We start from the raw sequence: 15,197 nt of genomic DNA, 5'->3' as shown, positions 1-15,197 counted from the left end.
CACTTTTCCGTGCAGACATAACGCCAATCATTCAGCATTTTTTTCCAAGTGCTAATGGCAATTAATTCTCAGTACATACATGACAAACATTTTCTATTCAACAAAATCTTTTTAATTATTATTGATACATTTTTAACCCCCCAATGCAAACTGCAAGCAGGGATTAAGGATTTGCATTGAGGTTCAATAATGCCTAGGGGTGTTCAAGCTCACTCTTTTTTTTTTTTTTTTGATGTTTTATTGTTTTCTAAAGCTGAAGAAAGACATGTATTCAATATGATGGCATAGTGAGATTGAAAACGGAATACAATTTTAAGAGACTGACAACAATAAATTGAAAATAACAAAAATTAACTAAGTCAGTGGAAGTAAACATATTAAAATCAAGCTCACTCTTTTAGCTGAGCTCTAACACTCCATAGAGCAGAATGGCTTCCATATTTTTAAAAAATGTCAGACTAGGGCCTGAACTAGGGGTAGGCAGAAGAGTCACATGCAGGGTCAGACTGGGCCGGTGGGATACCGGGAAAAAACCCGACTCTCGTGGGCCCTGCCATGAAAGATGTGATCGAGTGTGTGCAGGGGGGGGGCGTGCGCACGAGTGAGAGGACGTGCACGCCAGTGAGCGCTTGCGTGCGCCAGGGGCCCCAGAATGGGTTTGCGGTGTGGATGGTGGTCGGAGGTGGGCTCCGAGACAGCCCCAATGGGCCCGAGTCCCCCAGTCCGACCCTGGTCACATGCCTAGGGCTCAATGGCTGGGGGTTAAAATGACTATTGCAATCAAGAGAACTTAAAGTGGTTAGGCTTTTGTTCCCCTTTAAAGGGGTGGTTGATGAGTTAACTTTTAGGGGCAGATTTACTAAGATTCAAATGGTAAATTTTCAGGTTGTTTTTTTGGTCATAACTCAAAAACAACTGAGTTGGTCAAAAACAATTTTAAGTTTAAAACCAACAACCCTTTATTCAAATTCAAAATTCGAACCTCAGATTTATCGGATTAGTATCATTCGTTCGAATTTTAGACGTTCGGGTTTGATACCATTTGAGGTCATTCGAATTCATATGAGGTAAAAAAAAGCTCCAGCACTCGACCTTTGATAAATAAACCCCTTTATATGTTGTAGAATGGCTAATTCAAAGCAACTTTTCAATTGGCCTTCATTTTTTATTCTTTATAGATTTTGAATTATTTGCCTTCTTCATCTTATGACTCTTTCCAAATTTTAGATGGAGTCACTGACTCCATTCCATAAAGCAAATGCTCTGTAAGGCTACAACTTTATAATTAATACTTCTTTTTACTACTCGTCATTTTAATTAAGCCCTCTCCTATTCATATTCCAGTCTCCTATTCAAATCAGTGCGTGGTTGCTAGGGAATTTGGACCCTCGAAACCAGATAGCTGAAATGGCAAACTGGAGAGCTGCTGAATAAAAAGTTAAATAACTCAAAAACCACAAATGATGAAAAAAAACTGCAAATTATCTCAGAATATCACTCTGTCTACGTCATACTAACAATTCATTTAAAGGTGAACAACCCATTTAAAGAATATATTGTAATAGTTCACTAAACTATGCTATTTAGTAATTCACATGTCAACACAAATCGCATATGATTTTGATTGATGACACCAATTATAGTCAGCTTTATTTTCCTTCCACTTAATATTGTCTGCTCCTCAACAACACACTGGGGGTCATTTATAAACAAATTTGCCCATGGGCAGTGACCCATCGCAACCAATCAAATTGCTGCATTCATTGTTCTACTTTTATAGCTGGCTTTAAAAAGCTATTCACCGGTATGGGTAACAGCCCATGGGCAATTTTGCCCAGTGTTGATAAATGAATGACTAATGAAGACAATAACTTTCACTACATTAGAAATAGGGTATAGTAAGGGCATTCCTGTTTTTCTTATACTGTGTATCACAAATAGTATCTTTCTGTTTTACGTTTTTTTTCCAGATTCCAGCATGTACGCTCATTTTCTCTTCAACGCTTTCGACACTGACCACGACGGATCTGTCAGCTTTGAGGTGAGCTCCTTTTTTTCCTTGAGAAATAGAACTGCACCTTTTCTATTTTAAATGTGTGTCAATGCTTGGAGGACAAGTTCTAAAAAGATTGTGCAAATCCCATGTGGGGAGTGAAAGGGCTTTCTAATTAGACTCATAGATTCAGTCGCCAAATGATTCTTGTAACTGTGGAAGAATTCTATTATTGGTATTCCCTAGAAAGCCAAAGCACTCCATTTACTTAATTCTCTCTCGGGGAAAAAAATGGTGCTCCGTTGTCATAATTTTTAAAAAAGAAAGGGGTAGCTTTCGAGCTCTCTACTTCAATTTAAGAAAATGCCATGTTGGAATCTATTGTTCCTAGAACATCAAACATCTGATTATAAAGAACTAGAATACATTAAACAACTTGATAAATCATACATTTATTATTTTGTTGTTCTTGTAGATTAAACTATTTGATTTGATTTTCACATTAAACAAATAAAATTAAAAATGACAGCAAATATTATGCAGGCTAAGAAAATGTATTTTGTTGTTCTTTATATCATTATTTTGTTATTTCACCTCACAGGATTTTGTAGCAGGGTTATCGGTGATCTTAAGGGGAAGTATAGATGACAAACTCAACTGGGCCTTTAATCTGTACGACTTAAACAAAGATGGCTGCATCACTAAAGAGGTACGGTCTTCAGATAATTAGGGTCTTCAGAGGGTGTCTGCAGAGTTTTCCAAAACCAACCACACAAGTTTAAAGAAATATATTAAATAATTGTAATTAGAAATGTACGGAAAGCTCCTTTATATGAAAGGAAAGGGCTTATATGCCTAACTTGTTTCATTTGCTGCAAACGTAGGTCTACATTTTTAGGGGAATCTAACATAGCATTTTAGTGCCATATTGTGAAGATTTATGGCAATTGTTCCCAAACTGTCAATTCCCCCCACCAAGGGGACCTGGAGAAGTGACATGAGGGGGGTGACTGAGCCTGAAGGTCAGTTAGAGAGGAATGTCTATATGGTCCCCTAGATACACAAGAAAGTCCACTTTGAAGGTGATTAAGGGCTAGACATTGGGTCAAAACTTCATTCTGTCCCAGATATTCTTGGACCTATAACCAAATGACAGATACACAGTGTATTCCCAATTGGTATGACCAAAGGTTGGATCTCCAAGGGGGATTACACTGACAACCACTGCTTTATGAGTTTCTTCATATTTTCATGCAAGCTTTATTTTGACATGTAGCTCACAAACTGACACAGAACAAATGGAAGACCATTCAATATGATAGGAGTAAATGTGTGCCAGAAACAAAAGCCTGCTTCATGTTCTCAAGAAAGTTTGTGAGAAATATTATGCATCTAGGAATGAGACACAGGACATGACCTACATTCAGTTGGTGTTTTTTATGTTTATTAAAAAAGGATTCTGTGAGGTGTCCATAAACACTACATGAATCAGCCTTAATTTAAAGCAATGTCATTTTTGTGAAGTAGCAGTTAATGTACAATGTCATTCTAATAAGTATTTTTCTCGACTGCAGGAGATGTTGGACATTATGAAGTCTATTTATGATATGATGGGAAAGTACACATACCCAAATATGCAAGAAGAAGCACCAAGAGAACATGTGGAAAACTTCTTTCAGGTGAGATTCCACCTTCCATGAGCCCAATTTTGGCCTTCTCCGGCAGCAGACCAGTAGAAGGTGGAGGAATGAGTGAGTTAGTTGCTAAACGTAATAGAATAAAAGTGCCAGCGGCTCTTAACCAAAAAGGTGATTTATTGAACAGCAGTAAAGGTACTTCCAGAGTACAGCAAATAACAAGGCACTTAGCAAAAGCTAAGCGAGGACAGCATTCACCATTACCCATAGGAAACAGAAATGATGAAGGAATAGTCTCACCAGATATACATCCTGATCTTAGTGAAATGGTTTCTCTCAAGTAGAATTGTCTTTTAGGGACAAAAACAGAATCCCTTTCCAGTAACACTAAAGGCCCCTATACATGGGCCGATAAAAGCTGGCGACAGACAGTCAGCAACTTATTGGCCCGTGTGTGGGGCCATCTGACAGGCGTCCCCGATCGGGCAAAGTAAAAAATCCTGTCGGATCACGGGCGCATCTGTTTGTTGATGCGGTCCTGCAATCCGACCTCCTGTATTGCTTCCATTCTGATCCAATAGTTAGGCCCTAGGGCCCACGATCGGATCAGCCCGATATCGCTCACATCAACGTGGGCATATTGGTGAGAGATCCGCTCGTTTGGTGACCACCAAACGAGCGGATCTCCCTATGTATGGCCACCTTTAGACAGACTTTATCTGGGAGTTCTAACTCCACAATACTACTCCTCAGTAGAGCAGATGCTGCTAAACTGACCTGTCGTTTGCCTGTCTAACTCACAACTGCTAAGAGTGTACTATGACAGAAGCTTCTATCCTCTGACTTTACCTCGGTTATGGAGTCCATGTTCCTTGATTTAGCTAAGGATGCTAGCCTTATTGATACTGGGGGACATGTTCCAGGCTTTCAGCATATTCAGCCCTGGTAGAAGTTGAAAACTAAAGAGAAAGAGCCATGTGCCCCTTCCATTATATACCTGACTGTCCTTACAGGAACTGGTCACAGGATCCCTGAGCAGTAGGGGGAATAAACAATGTGGGTCTCCTACACTCAGAACTCTCCTCACTTAGAACCTTTTCTGTATTCAGCTAAATGTTTCTAAGTCTATTTATTATTTGTATTCACACATGGTTCTAAAGTGTTTTCTTATCACCTTAGAAAATGGACAGAAATAAAGATGGAGTGGTTACAATCGAAGAGTTCATTGAATCTTGCCAGAAGGTGAGTCAACAAATGCCTAAGAAACTGTATTTAGGGTTCGACTTCCATTTACCTTTAGATGTGTTGTGTGTACAGAATACTCTTTTTCTGCAGATTTGTTTTTAGACATAGTGGAGAATGCTTACTTTTTGAATTCTCTGAGTTTGGCTGGAATCTTCTTGGAGGACACTGCAGTAACATTATCTTTTGTCCCACAAAATCTATTAGAATCTACACATAGACAAAAAATTCACGTGCAGTCTGTGCAAATTTCTCAGGATTGTGTTGTCTTGATAATGGGAATATGGAAGCTAACCCCTACTGCTAAACAAACCAAACAATGTAGCGCTCAAGAGGTTTTAAAAGCAGTATCTAGTTACTGGGTTCTTGTTTTTCATAGTGTGTACAGCTCCAGACCTACCTTCCACCAAATGCCTTATAGCTCCCACATATATTGTGCCAAGACCCTCCCAGGTCCTCCTCAGCCACTGGTATTCGAACTGTATCCACATTTTTTGTATTTACAAACCAGACTGCACTCCTGTTAAAATGGGGTGATTTATTGCAGCTGCCTGCTGGGCAACAAGGCCTGATGCGTTTTGGCCTATGATTAAGGGCTTTACGTCCAAAACGCGTCAGGCCTTGTTGTCCAGCAGCCTGATGCAATATACTACCTGTTTTTTTTAACAGGAATGCTGCCTGTTTTTTATACCTTAATAATTCTGCTGTAAGGTTATAGCATCTAAGGTGGCTATAGTAAAGGTATTTAGAGTCTCGCCTCATTATGTTCCATTTGTGTCAAAGGATATTAAGGTGATATTACTAAGCTGTAATTGCATTAGAGATCATCATATTGAAAGCCAACAGCATCCTTGGCTCCTGTCAATATTTGTGAGGGCCACACAGTGGAAGTAGCGACTTAAGAGTTACAGGCAGAACCGGCAAGACTGGGACTGGGGAATAGGCAGGACAAGCAAAGTCTAGTGGCATGGTAACTAGGGATGTCGCGGTCTGTTCGCCGGCGAACTTGTTCGCGCGAACATCGACTGTTCGCGCTCGCCGAATGTTCGCGAACGTCGCGCGACGTTCGCCATTTTGGGTTCGCCTTACCTGGCGCTTTTTTTTGACCTCTCACTCCAGACCAGCAGATACATGGCAGTCAATCAGGAAGCTCTCCCTCCTGGACCACCCCCACACCCCCTGGACCACTCCCCTTCCATATATAAACTGAAGCCCTGCAGCGTTTTTTCATTCTGCCTGTGTGTGCTTGGAAGAGCTAGTGTAGGGAGAGAGCTGTTAGTGATTTCACTGATTTGAGGGACAGCTGATAGTAAGTTTGCTGGCTAGTAATCTACTTGATACTGCTCTGTATTGGAGGGACAGAAGTCTGCAGGGATTTGAGGGACATTTTAGGTTAGGTAGCTTTGCTGGCTAGTAATCTACCTTCTACTGCAGTGCTCTGTATGTAGCTGCCTGCTGTGGGCACTGATCTCTTCTGATCTCATCTGCTGTAATAACCCAATAGTCCTTGTAAGGACTGCTTTTATTTTCTTTTTTGTTTTTTTACTTTGCTAGTTGCTACTATAAGAGCCCAGTGCTATTAGTCTAGCAGTGTTGGGGAGTGGGACTGGTGTGCTACTGTGCTGCTCCTAGTAGTTCAGCAGCACCAACCCAAGAAATTTTTTTTTTTTAATATACATATAATTTTTTTTTATTTTACTTATCTTACTGTTCTTTAACGTGTACAGTGCTGTTTGCTGTTCTTCATAGTAGTGCACCAATAGTAGTGCACTTGCAGGCATTATTTGCCCAGTGTGTTCTTCAAACAACTGCCATCTAGCTGTGTGAGCTTGTTCACATTCTGTCTAAATATCAATAATAATACCGTCTCCAGAACCACCACCTGAGTGACGTTTTTCAAGCAGCAATAATATATTCCGTATCCACTGCTGTAGTAGTGTATACGTTGACCTTGTAGGCATTGTTTGCCCAGTGTGTTCTTCAAACAACTGCCATCTAGCTGTGTGAGCTTGTTCACATTCTGTCTAAATATCAATAATAATACCGTCTCCAGAAACACCACCTGAGTGACGTTTTTCAAGCAGCAATAATATATTCCGTATCCACTGCTGTAGTAGTGTATACGTTGACCTTGTAGGCATAGTTTGCCCAGTGTGTTCTTCATTTTCAAACAACTGCCATCTAGCTGTGTGAGCTTGTTCACATTCTGTCTAAATATCAATAATAATACCGTCTCCAGAAACACCACCTGAGTGACGTTTTTCAAGCAGCAATAATATATTCCGTATCCACTGCTGTAGTAGTGTATACGTTGACCTTGTAGGCATTGTTTGCCCAGTGTGTTCTTCAAACAACTGCCATCTAGCTGTGTGAGCTTGTTCACATTCTGTCTAAATATCAATAATAATACCATCTCCAGAAACACCACCTGAGTGACGTTTTTCAAGCAGCAATAATATATTCCGTATCCACTGCTGTAGTAGTGTATACGTTGACCTTGTAGGCATTGTTTGCCCAGTGTGTTCTTCAAACAACTGCCATCTAGCTGTGTGAGCTTGTTCACATTCTGTCTAAATATCAATAATAATACCGTCTCCAGAAACACCACCTGAGTGACGTTTTTCAAGCAGCAATAATATATTCCGTATCCACTGCTGTAGTAGTGTATACGTTGACCTTGTAGGCATTGTTTGCCCAGTGTGTTCTTCATTTTCAAACAACTGCCATCTAGCTGTGTGAGCTTGTTCACATTCTGTCTAAATATCAATAATAATACCGTCTCCAGAACCACCACCTGAGTGACGTTTTTCAAGCAGCAATAATATATTCCGTATCCACTGCTGTAGTAGTGTATACGTTGACCTTGTAGGCATTGTTTGCCCAGTGTGTTCTTCATTTTCAAACAACTGCCACCTAGCTGTGTGAGCTTGTTCACATACTGTCTAAATATCAATAATAATACCGTCTCCAGAAACACCACCTGAGTTGTTGTTGTTGTTTTAAAAATAATGCCAGGCAAAGGCAGGCCGCCACGCAGAGGCACTAGTGGCCGTGCTGCTATGCTATCCTGTGGCCCTAGGAAATTGCCCAGTTTTAAAAAGGCAATGACCCTGAACTCCCAAAATGCTGAAGAGGTAGTTGACTGGCTTACACAGCACACCCCATCCTCTACCGTTTCTAACTTTACCACAACATCCTCATCCTCCACTGCTATGGCCACCCCACGTAACACTTCCACCACCACCGGCGCCCCTTCTTCACTGGAGTCAGAGGAGTTATTTTCACATGAGTTTCTTGAACTGAGTGATGCGCAACCATTATTGGCAGAACAAGATGAAGGAGATGAGGACGTTACACCAGATTTAATTCTGGCAGAGAACACAACAGAGATGGACATAATGAGTGATGAGGAGGTCCCCGCTGCTGCTTCCTTCTGTGAGCTGTCAGAAGAAATTGATGCATCTGAGGAGAATGATGATGAGGAGATTGATGTTTTGTGGGTGCCCAGTAGAAGAGAGCAAGAGGAGGATAGTTCAGATGGAGAGACGGAGAGTCAGAGAGGCAGGAGGAGAATAAGACTTAGAAGAAGCAGGGAGGACAGCTCGCAGGGAACAGTAGGGCAACAACATGTATCGGCACCTGTGGTCAGCCGGTCAACGCACCCGCCATTGCCGTCAACGCCGCCAACTTCTACTGTTACCGCCAGATTGCCAGCTTCAAAAAGGTCAGCAGTGTGGGATTTTTTTAATGTGTGTGCCTCTGACAAAAGTGTTGTAATTTGCAATGAGTGCAGTCAGAAACTGAGTCTTGGGAAGCCCAACAGCCACATAGCTACAACTTCTATGCGAAGGCACATGAACGGCAAGCACAAAGCACTTTGGGAGCAACACCTCAAAGGCAACAGGCAAACTAAAAGCCACCCTCCTTCTGGTCCAGCATCTTACTGCTCTACCTCTGCTGTCCTTGACCCGTCTGAACCACCCTAAGAAGCCAATGTCTGCGAGTCACCCCCTTGCCCGGCGTCTGACAGCTGGCTTGTCTGCACTCTTAGCCCGCCAGCTTTTACCATACCAGCTGGTGGACTCTGAGGCCTTCTGCAAATTTGTAGCAATTGGGACACCGCAGTGGAAGGTACCCAGCCGCAATTTTTTTTCAAAAAAGGGAATACCACACCTGTACCACCATGTGCAGAGCCAAGTCACTGCATCTCTGTCACTTAGTGTTGGGCCAAAGGTCCATATGACTACTGACGCATGGTCCTCCAAGCATGGTCAGGGCAGGTATGTCACCTACACTGCCCACTGGGTGAACTTGGTAATGGCTGGGAAGCAGGGAATGTGTGGCTCAACAACGACAGTGGAGTTGGTGTCACTGCCACGGATTGCACGCGGTTCTGCCACCACCTCTACTCCTCCTTCGCTCTCTACCTCGTCTTCTTCCTCTTCTTCCTCCTCTGCTGCTGGGTCCTCCTCCTCCACACCTGTGCACCCCCAGCTCCCCCTAGGCTATTCGACGTGCCAGGTACGCCGTTGTCATGCTGTCTTGGGGATGACGTGCCAGGAAAGCAGAAACCATACCGGATCTGTACTCCTGTCATCTCTGCAGTCACAGGCCGATCGGTGGCTGACCCCACACCAACTGAAGATCGGAAAAGTGGTGTGTGACAATGGAAGCAATCTGTTGGCAGCACTGAGACTGGGCAATTTAACACATGTGCCCTGCATGGCACATGTTCTGAATTTAATAGTCCAACGTTTTGTCTCGAAGTACCCAGGATTCCAGGACGTTCTCAGGCAGTCCAGGAAGGTGTCGGCCCATTTCAGACGTTTCTACACAGCCATGGCACGCCTTGCTGACATTCAGCAGCGGTACAACATGCCAGTCAGGCGTTTGATTTGCGACAGCCAGACTCGCTGGAATTCAACGCTCCTCATGTTGGAACGTCTGCTGCAACAACAAAGAGCCGTCAACGAATACCTGTTTGAACTGGGTGGTAGGACTGGATCTGCAGAGCTGGGGATTTTTTTCCCCCGTTACTGGGTGCTTATGCGCGATGCCTGCAGGCTCATGCGCCCTTTTGAAGAGGTTACAAATATGGTCAGTCGCACCGAAGGCACCATCAGCGACCTAATACCCTTTGCTTTCTTCCTGGAGCGTGCCGTGCGACGAGTGACAGATGAGGCTGTAGACCAGCGTGACGAGGAGCAGGAAGCGCACGATTTCTGGTCGGAATCACCAGAACGAACCCAGGCACCTGCTGCAACGCAGGGAGAGGTGTCAGAAGTGGAGTCAGAGGAGGAAGGTGGCTTTGTGGAGGAGGAGGACCAACAGGAGCAGGCTTCCCAGGGGGCTGGTGGTGACCTTTTGGGGACCCCTGGTCTTGTACGTGGCTGGGGGGAGGAGACCGTGGATGATGCAGTCCTTGATAACGAGGAAGCGGAGATGGATACCTCTGCATCCAACCTTGTGAGAATGGGGTCTTTCATGCTGTCATGCCTGTTGAAGGACCCCCGTATCAAGAGGCTTAAGGAGAAGGACCTGTACTGGGTCGCAACGCTACTAGACCCTCGGTACAAGCATAAAGTGGCAGAAATGTTACCAACGTACCACAAGTCCGAAAGGATGCTGCATTTACAAACCAGCCTTCAAAACATGTTGTACAATGCTTTTAAGGGTGATGTCACTTCAGGAACTCATCAACATTCCAGGGGCAGAGGTGCCAGTAATCCTGCCACGAGCGCACCTGCAAGGACAAAGCACTTTGGCCACTCTGTAACGTCAGACATGCAAATGTTTTTCAGTCCAAGGCAGCGCCAGAACCCTTCTGGATCCACCCTCAAAGAACGCCTCGACCGGCAAGTAGCGGACTACCTGGCATTAACTGCAGATATCGACACTCTGAGGAGCGATGAACCCCTGGACTACTGGGTGCGCAGGCTTGATCTGTGGCCAGAGCTGTCACAATTTGCCATGAACCTCTTGTCTTGCCCCGCCTCAAGTGTCCTCTCAGAAAGGACCTTCAGTGCAGCAGGAGGGATTGTAACTGAGAAGAGAACTCGCCTAGGTCACAAAAGTGTGGATTACCTGACCTTTATTAAAATGAATGAGGAGTGGATCTCGGAGGGTTACTGCAGGCCGGAAGACTTGTTCTGAGTTTCTGACTCCCCATGCAGCTGTCCTTCTCTGCACGCCTCATGACTCCACACACAGCTGTCCTTTAGCGTCCTCCTCCCTCCGCCACCGTTACAAACTAGGGTGCAAACCCTACTGGTTTCATTTGAATCCAGGTAAATCCTGAGTTTTTCTGGCCTCTGTGCTTCAGTGGCTGCAACCAAAAAAATGAATATTTTCAGCATTTATATGGCATATTTTTTCTGGCCTCTGTGCTTCAGTGGCTGTGACAAAAAAAATGAATATTTTCAGCATTTATATGGCATATTGTTTCTGGCCTCTTTGCTTCAGTGGCTGCGACCAAAAAAAATGAATATTTTCAGCATTTATATGGCATATTTTTCTGGCCTCTGTGCTTCAGTGGCTGCGACAAAAAAAAATGAATATTTTCAGCATTTATATGGCATATTTTTTCTGGCCTCTGTGCTTCAGTGGCTGTGACAAAAAAAAATGAATATTTTCAGCATTTATATGGCATATTGTTTCTGGCCTCTGTGCTTCAGTGGCTGTGACAAAAAAAAATGAATATTTTCAGCATTTATATGGCATATTGTTTCTGGCCTCTGTGCTTCAGTGGCTGCGACAAAAAAAAATGAATATTTTCAGCATTTATATGGCATATTGTTTCTGGCCTCTGTGCTTCAGTGGCTGTGACAAAAAAAAATGAATATTTTCAGCATTTATATGGCATATTGTTTCTGGCCTCTGTGCTTCAGTGGTAGGGATGTAGCGAACGTCGGAAAAAAAGTTCGCGAACATATTCGCGAACTTGCGCAAAAATGCGAGCGGTTCGCGAACCCCATAGACTTCAATGGGAAGGCGAACTTTAACATCTAAAAAAAAAATTTCTGGCCAGAAAAATGATTTTAAAGTTGTTTAAAGGGTGCAACGACCTGGACAGTGGCATGCCAGAGGGGGATCAAGGGCAAAAATGTATCTGAAAAATCTGCCTGTGTGTGCTTGGAAGAGATAGTGTAGGGGGAGAGCTGTTAGTGATTTCAGGGACAGATGATAGTAAGTTTGCTGGCTAGTAATCTGCTTGATACTGCTCTGTATTGGAGGGACAGAAGTCTGCAGGGATTTGAGGGACATTTTAGCTTAGGTAGCTTTGCTGGCTAGTAATCTACTGTTCTCTTTAAACAACTGCCATACGTTGACCTTGTAGGCATTGTTTGCCCAGTTTTTTTGGACGCAGCCACTGAAGCACAGTTGCCAGAAAAAATATGCCATATAAATGCTGAAAATAGTAATTTTTCGCCATACGTTGACCTTGTAGACATTGTTTGCCCAGTTTTTTTGGTTGCAGCCACTGAAGCACAGTTGCCAGAAAAAATATGCCATATAAATGCTGAAAATAGTCATTTTTTTGCCATACGTTGACCTTGTAGGCATTGTTTGCCCAGTTTTTTTGGTCGCAGCCACTGAAGCACAGTTGCCAGAAAAAATATGCCATATAAATGCTGAAAATAGTCATTTTTTGCCATATACGTTGAGTCAACGTATGGCAAAAAATGACTATTTTCAGCATTTATATGGCATATTTTTTCTGGCCTCTGTGCTTCAGTGGCTGCAGCCAAAAAAACTGGGCAAACAATGCCTACAAGGTCAACGTATACACTACTACAGCGGTGGATACGGATTACGTAAAATATATTATGGCTGCTTGAAAAAAGTCACTCCGGTGTTTTTTCTGGAGACGGTAATATTATGGATATTTAGACAGAATGTGAACAAGGTCACACAGCTAGATGGCGGGTTGAAGAAAACAGTGTGCAAATAATGCCTACAAGGTCAACGTATACACTACTACAGCGGTGGATACGGATTACGTAAAATATATGAATGCTGCTTGAAAAAAAGTAACTCAAGTGGTTTTTCTAGAGACGATAATATTATCAATATTTAGACAAAATGTGAACAAGCTCACACAGCTAGATGGCGGGTTGAAGAAAACACTGTGCAAATAATGCCTACAAGGTCAACGTATACACTACTACAGCGGTGGATACGGATTACGTAAAATATATTATGGCTGCTTGAAAAAAGTCACTCCGGTGTTTTTTCTGGAGACGGTAATATTATGGATATTTAGACAGAATGTGAACAAGGTCACACAGCTAGATGGCGGGTTGAAGAAAACAGTGTGCAAATAATGCCTACAAGGTCAACGTATACACTACTACAGCGGTGGATACGGATTACGTAAAATATATGAATGCTGCTTGAAAAAAAGTAACTCAAGTGGTTTTTCTAGAGACGATAATATTATCAATATTTAGACAAAATGTGAACAAGCTCACACAGCTAGATGGCGGGTTGAAGAAAACACTGTGCAAATAATGCCTACAAGGTCAACGTATACACTACTACAGCGGTGGATACGGATTACGTAAAATATATTATGGCTGCTTGAAAAAAGTCACTCCGGTGTTTTTTCTGGAGACGGTAATATTATGGATATTTAGACAGAATGTGAACAAGGTCACACAGCTAGATGGCGGGTTGAAGAAAACAGTGTGCAAATAATGCCTACAAGGTCAACGTATACAGCGGTGGATACGGATTACGTAAAATATATGAATGCTGCTTGAAAAAAAGTAACTCAAGTGGTTTTTCTAGAGACGATAATATTATCAATATTTAGACAAAACGTGAACAAGCTCACACAGCTAGATGGCGGGTTGAAGAAAACACTGTGCAAATAATGCCTACAAGGTCAACGTATACACTACTACAGCGGTGGATACGGATTACGTAAAATATATTATGGCTGCTTGAAAAAAGTCACTCCGGTGTTTTTTCTGGAGACGGTAATATTATGGATATTTAGACAGAATGTGAACAAGGTCACACAGCTAGATGGCAGTTGGTTGAATAACACACTGGGCAAAAAATGCCTACAGGGCAAATAATGCCTAAAAGGTCAACTTATACACTACTACAGCGGTAGTAAAATAAAAAAAAGTAAAATAAAAAAAAAATGAATATTAAAAAAAAAAAATTAAAGTTGGTGCTGCTGAACTACTAGGAGCAGCAGATTAGCACACCAGTCCCACTCCCCAACACTGCTAGACTAATAGCACTGGGCTCTTATAGTAGTAGTAGTAGTAGTAGTAAAACAACAAAAAAATAAATAAAAGCAGTCCTTACAAGGACTACTGTTATTGCAGCAGTCAGCAGATGAGATCAGAAGCAGGACAGCTGCCCACAGCAGCTACATACAGAGCACTGCAGTAGAAGGTAGATTACTAGCCAGCAAAGCTACCTAAGCTTAAATGTCCCTCAAACCCCTGCAGACTTCTGTCCCTCCAATAACAGAGCAGTATCAAAACGATTACTAGCCAGCAAACTTTCAACTGTCCCTGAAATCACTAACAGGCAGCAGCTCTCTCCCTACACTATCTCTTCAGCACACACAGGCAGAGTGAAAAAACGCTGCAGGGCTTCGGTTTTTATAGGGAAGGGGAGTGGTCCAGGGGAGAGCTTCCTGATTGGCTGCCATGTACCTGCTGGTCTGGGGTGAGAGGGCAAAAAAAAGCGCCAACAATGGCGAACCCAAAATGGCGAACGTCGCGCGACGTTCGCGAACTTCCGGCGAGCGCGAACACCCGATGTTCGCGCGAACAAGTTCGCCGGCGAACAGTTCGCGACATCTCTATTCAGTGGCTGCGACAAAAAAAAATGAATATTTTCAGCATTTATATGGCATATTTTTTCTGGCCTCTGTGCTGCAGTGGCTGCGACAAAAAAAAAAGAATATTTTCAGCATTTATATGGCATATTTTTTCTGGCCTCTGTGCTTCAGTGGCTGTGACAAAAAAAAAGAATATTTTCAGCATTTATATGGAATATTTTTTCTGGCCTCTGTGCTTCAGTGGCTGCGACAAATTTTTTTAATATTTTCAGCATTTACCGTATATACTCGTGTATAAGCCGACCCGTGTATAAGCCGAGGTACCTAATTTACCTAAGAAAACTGGAAAAATGTATTGACTCGTGTATAAGCCTAGGGGCCCCATGTCAGATTTCAAAATGTGAATGTGTAAATGTGTAATCATGTTTTATGGCATAGAAATCTATCTAAAACTATTTAAAAGAGCCTCCCCATAATTCCATCAGCAGGAACATGACACTGCAAAAATATGCTTACCCTG

At 42.7% G+C, this 15,197-nt stretch overlaps 1 protein-coding gene across 4 annotated transcripts in view; it reads left to right on the top strand.

Moving 5' to 3' along the window:
• LOC108695756 (Kv channel-interacting protein 2) overlaps positions 1-15,197 on the top strand; it is a 308,619-nt gene that overhangs the window by 287,995 nt on the left and 5,427 nt on the right. For all 4 annotated transcript variants that reach the window (XM_041568704.1, XM_041568706.1, XM_041568705.1 and 1 more), the window contains 4 exons: positions 1,971-2,041; positions 2,595-2,702; positions 3,568-3,672; positions 4,810-4,872. In XM_041568704.1, the coding sequence (XP_041424638.1) occupies positions 1,971-2,041; positions 2,595-2,702; positions 3,568-3,672; positions 4,810-4,872 (347 nt within the window). The remainder of the gene's footprint in view (positions 1-1,970; positions 2,042-2,594; positions 2,703-3,567; positions 3,673-4,809; positions 4,873-15,197) is intronic.

This window comes from Xenopus laevis, chromosome 7L, assembly GCF_017654675.1.
Source record: "Xenopus laevis strain J_2021 chromosome 7L, Xenopus_laevis_v10.1, whole genome shotgun sequence".
In the NCBI taxonomy this organism is placed as follows: domain Eukaryota; kingdom Metazoa; phylum Chordata; class Amphibia; order Anura; family Pipidae; genus Xenopus; species Xenopus laevis.
This window is presented reverse-complemented; position numbering and strand designations above follow the sequence as displayed.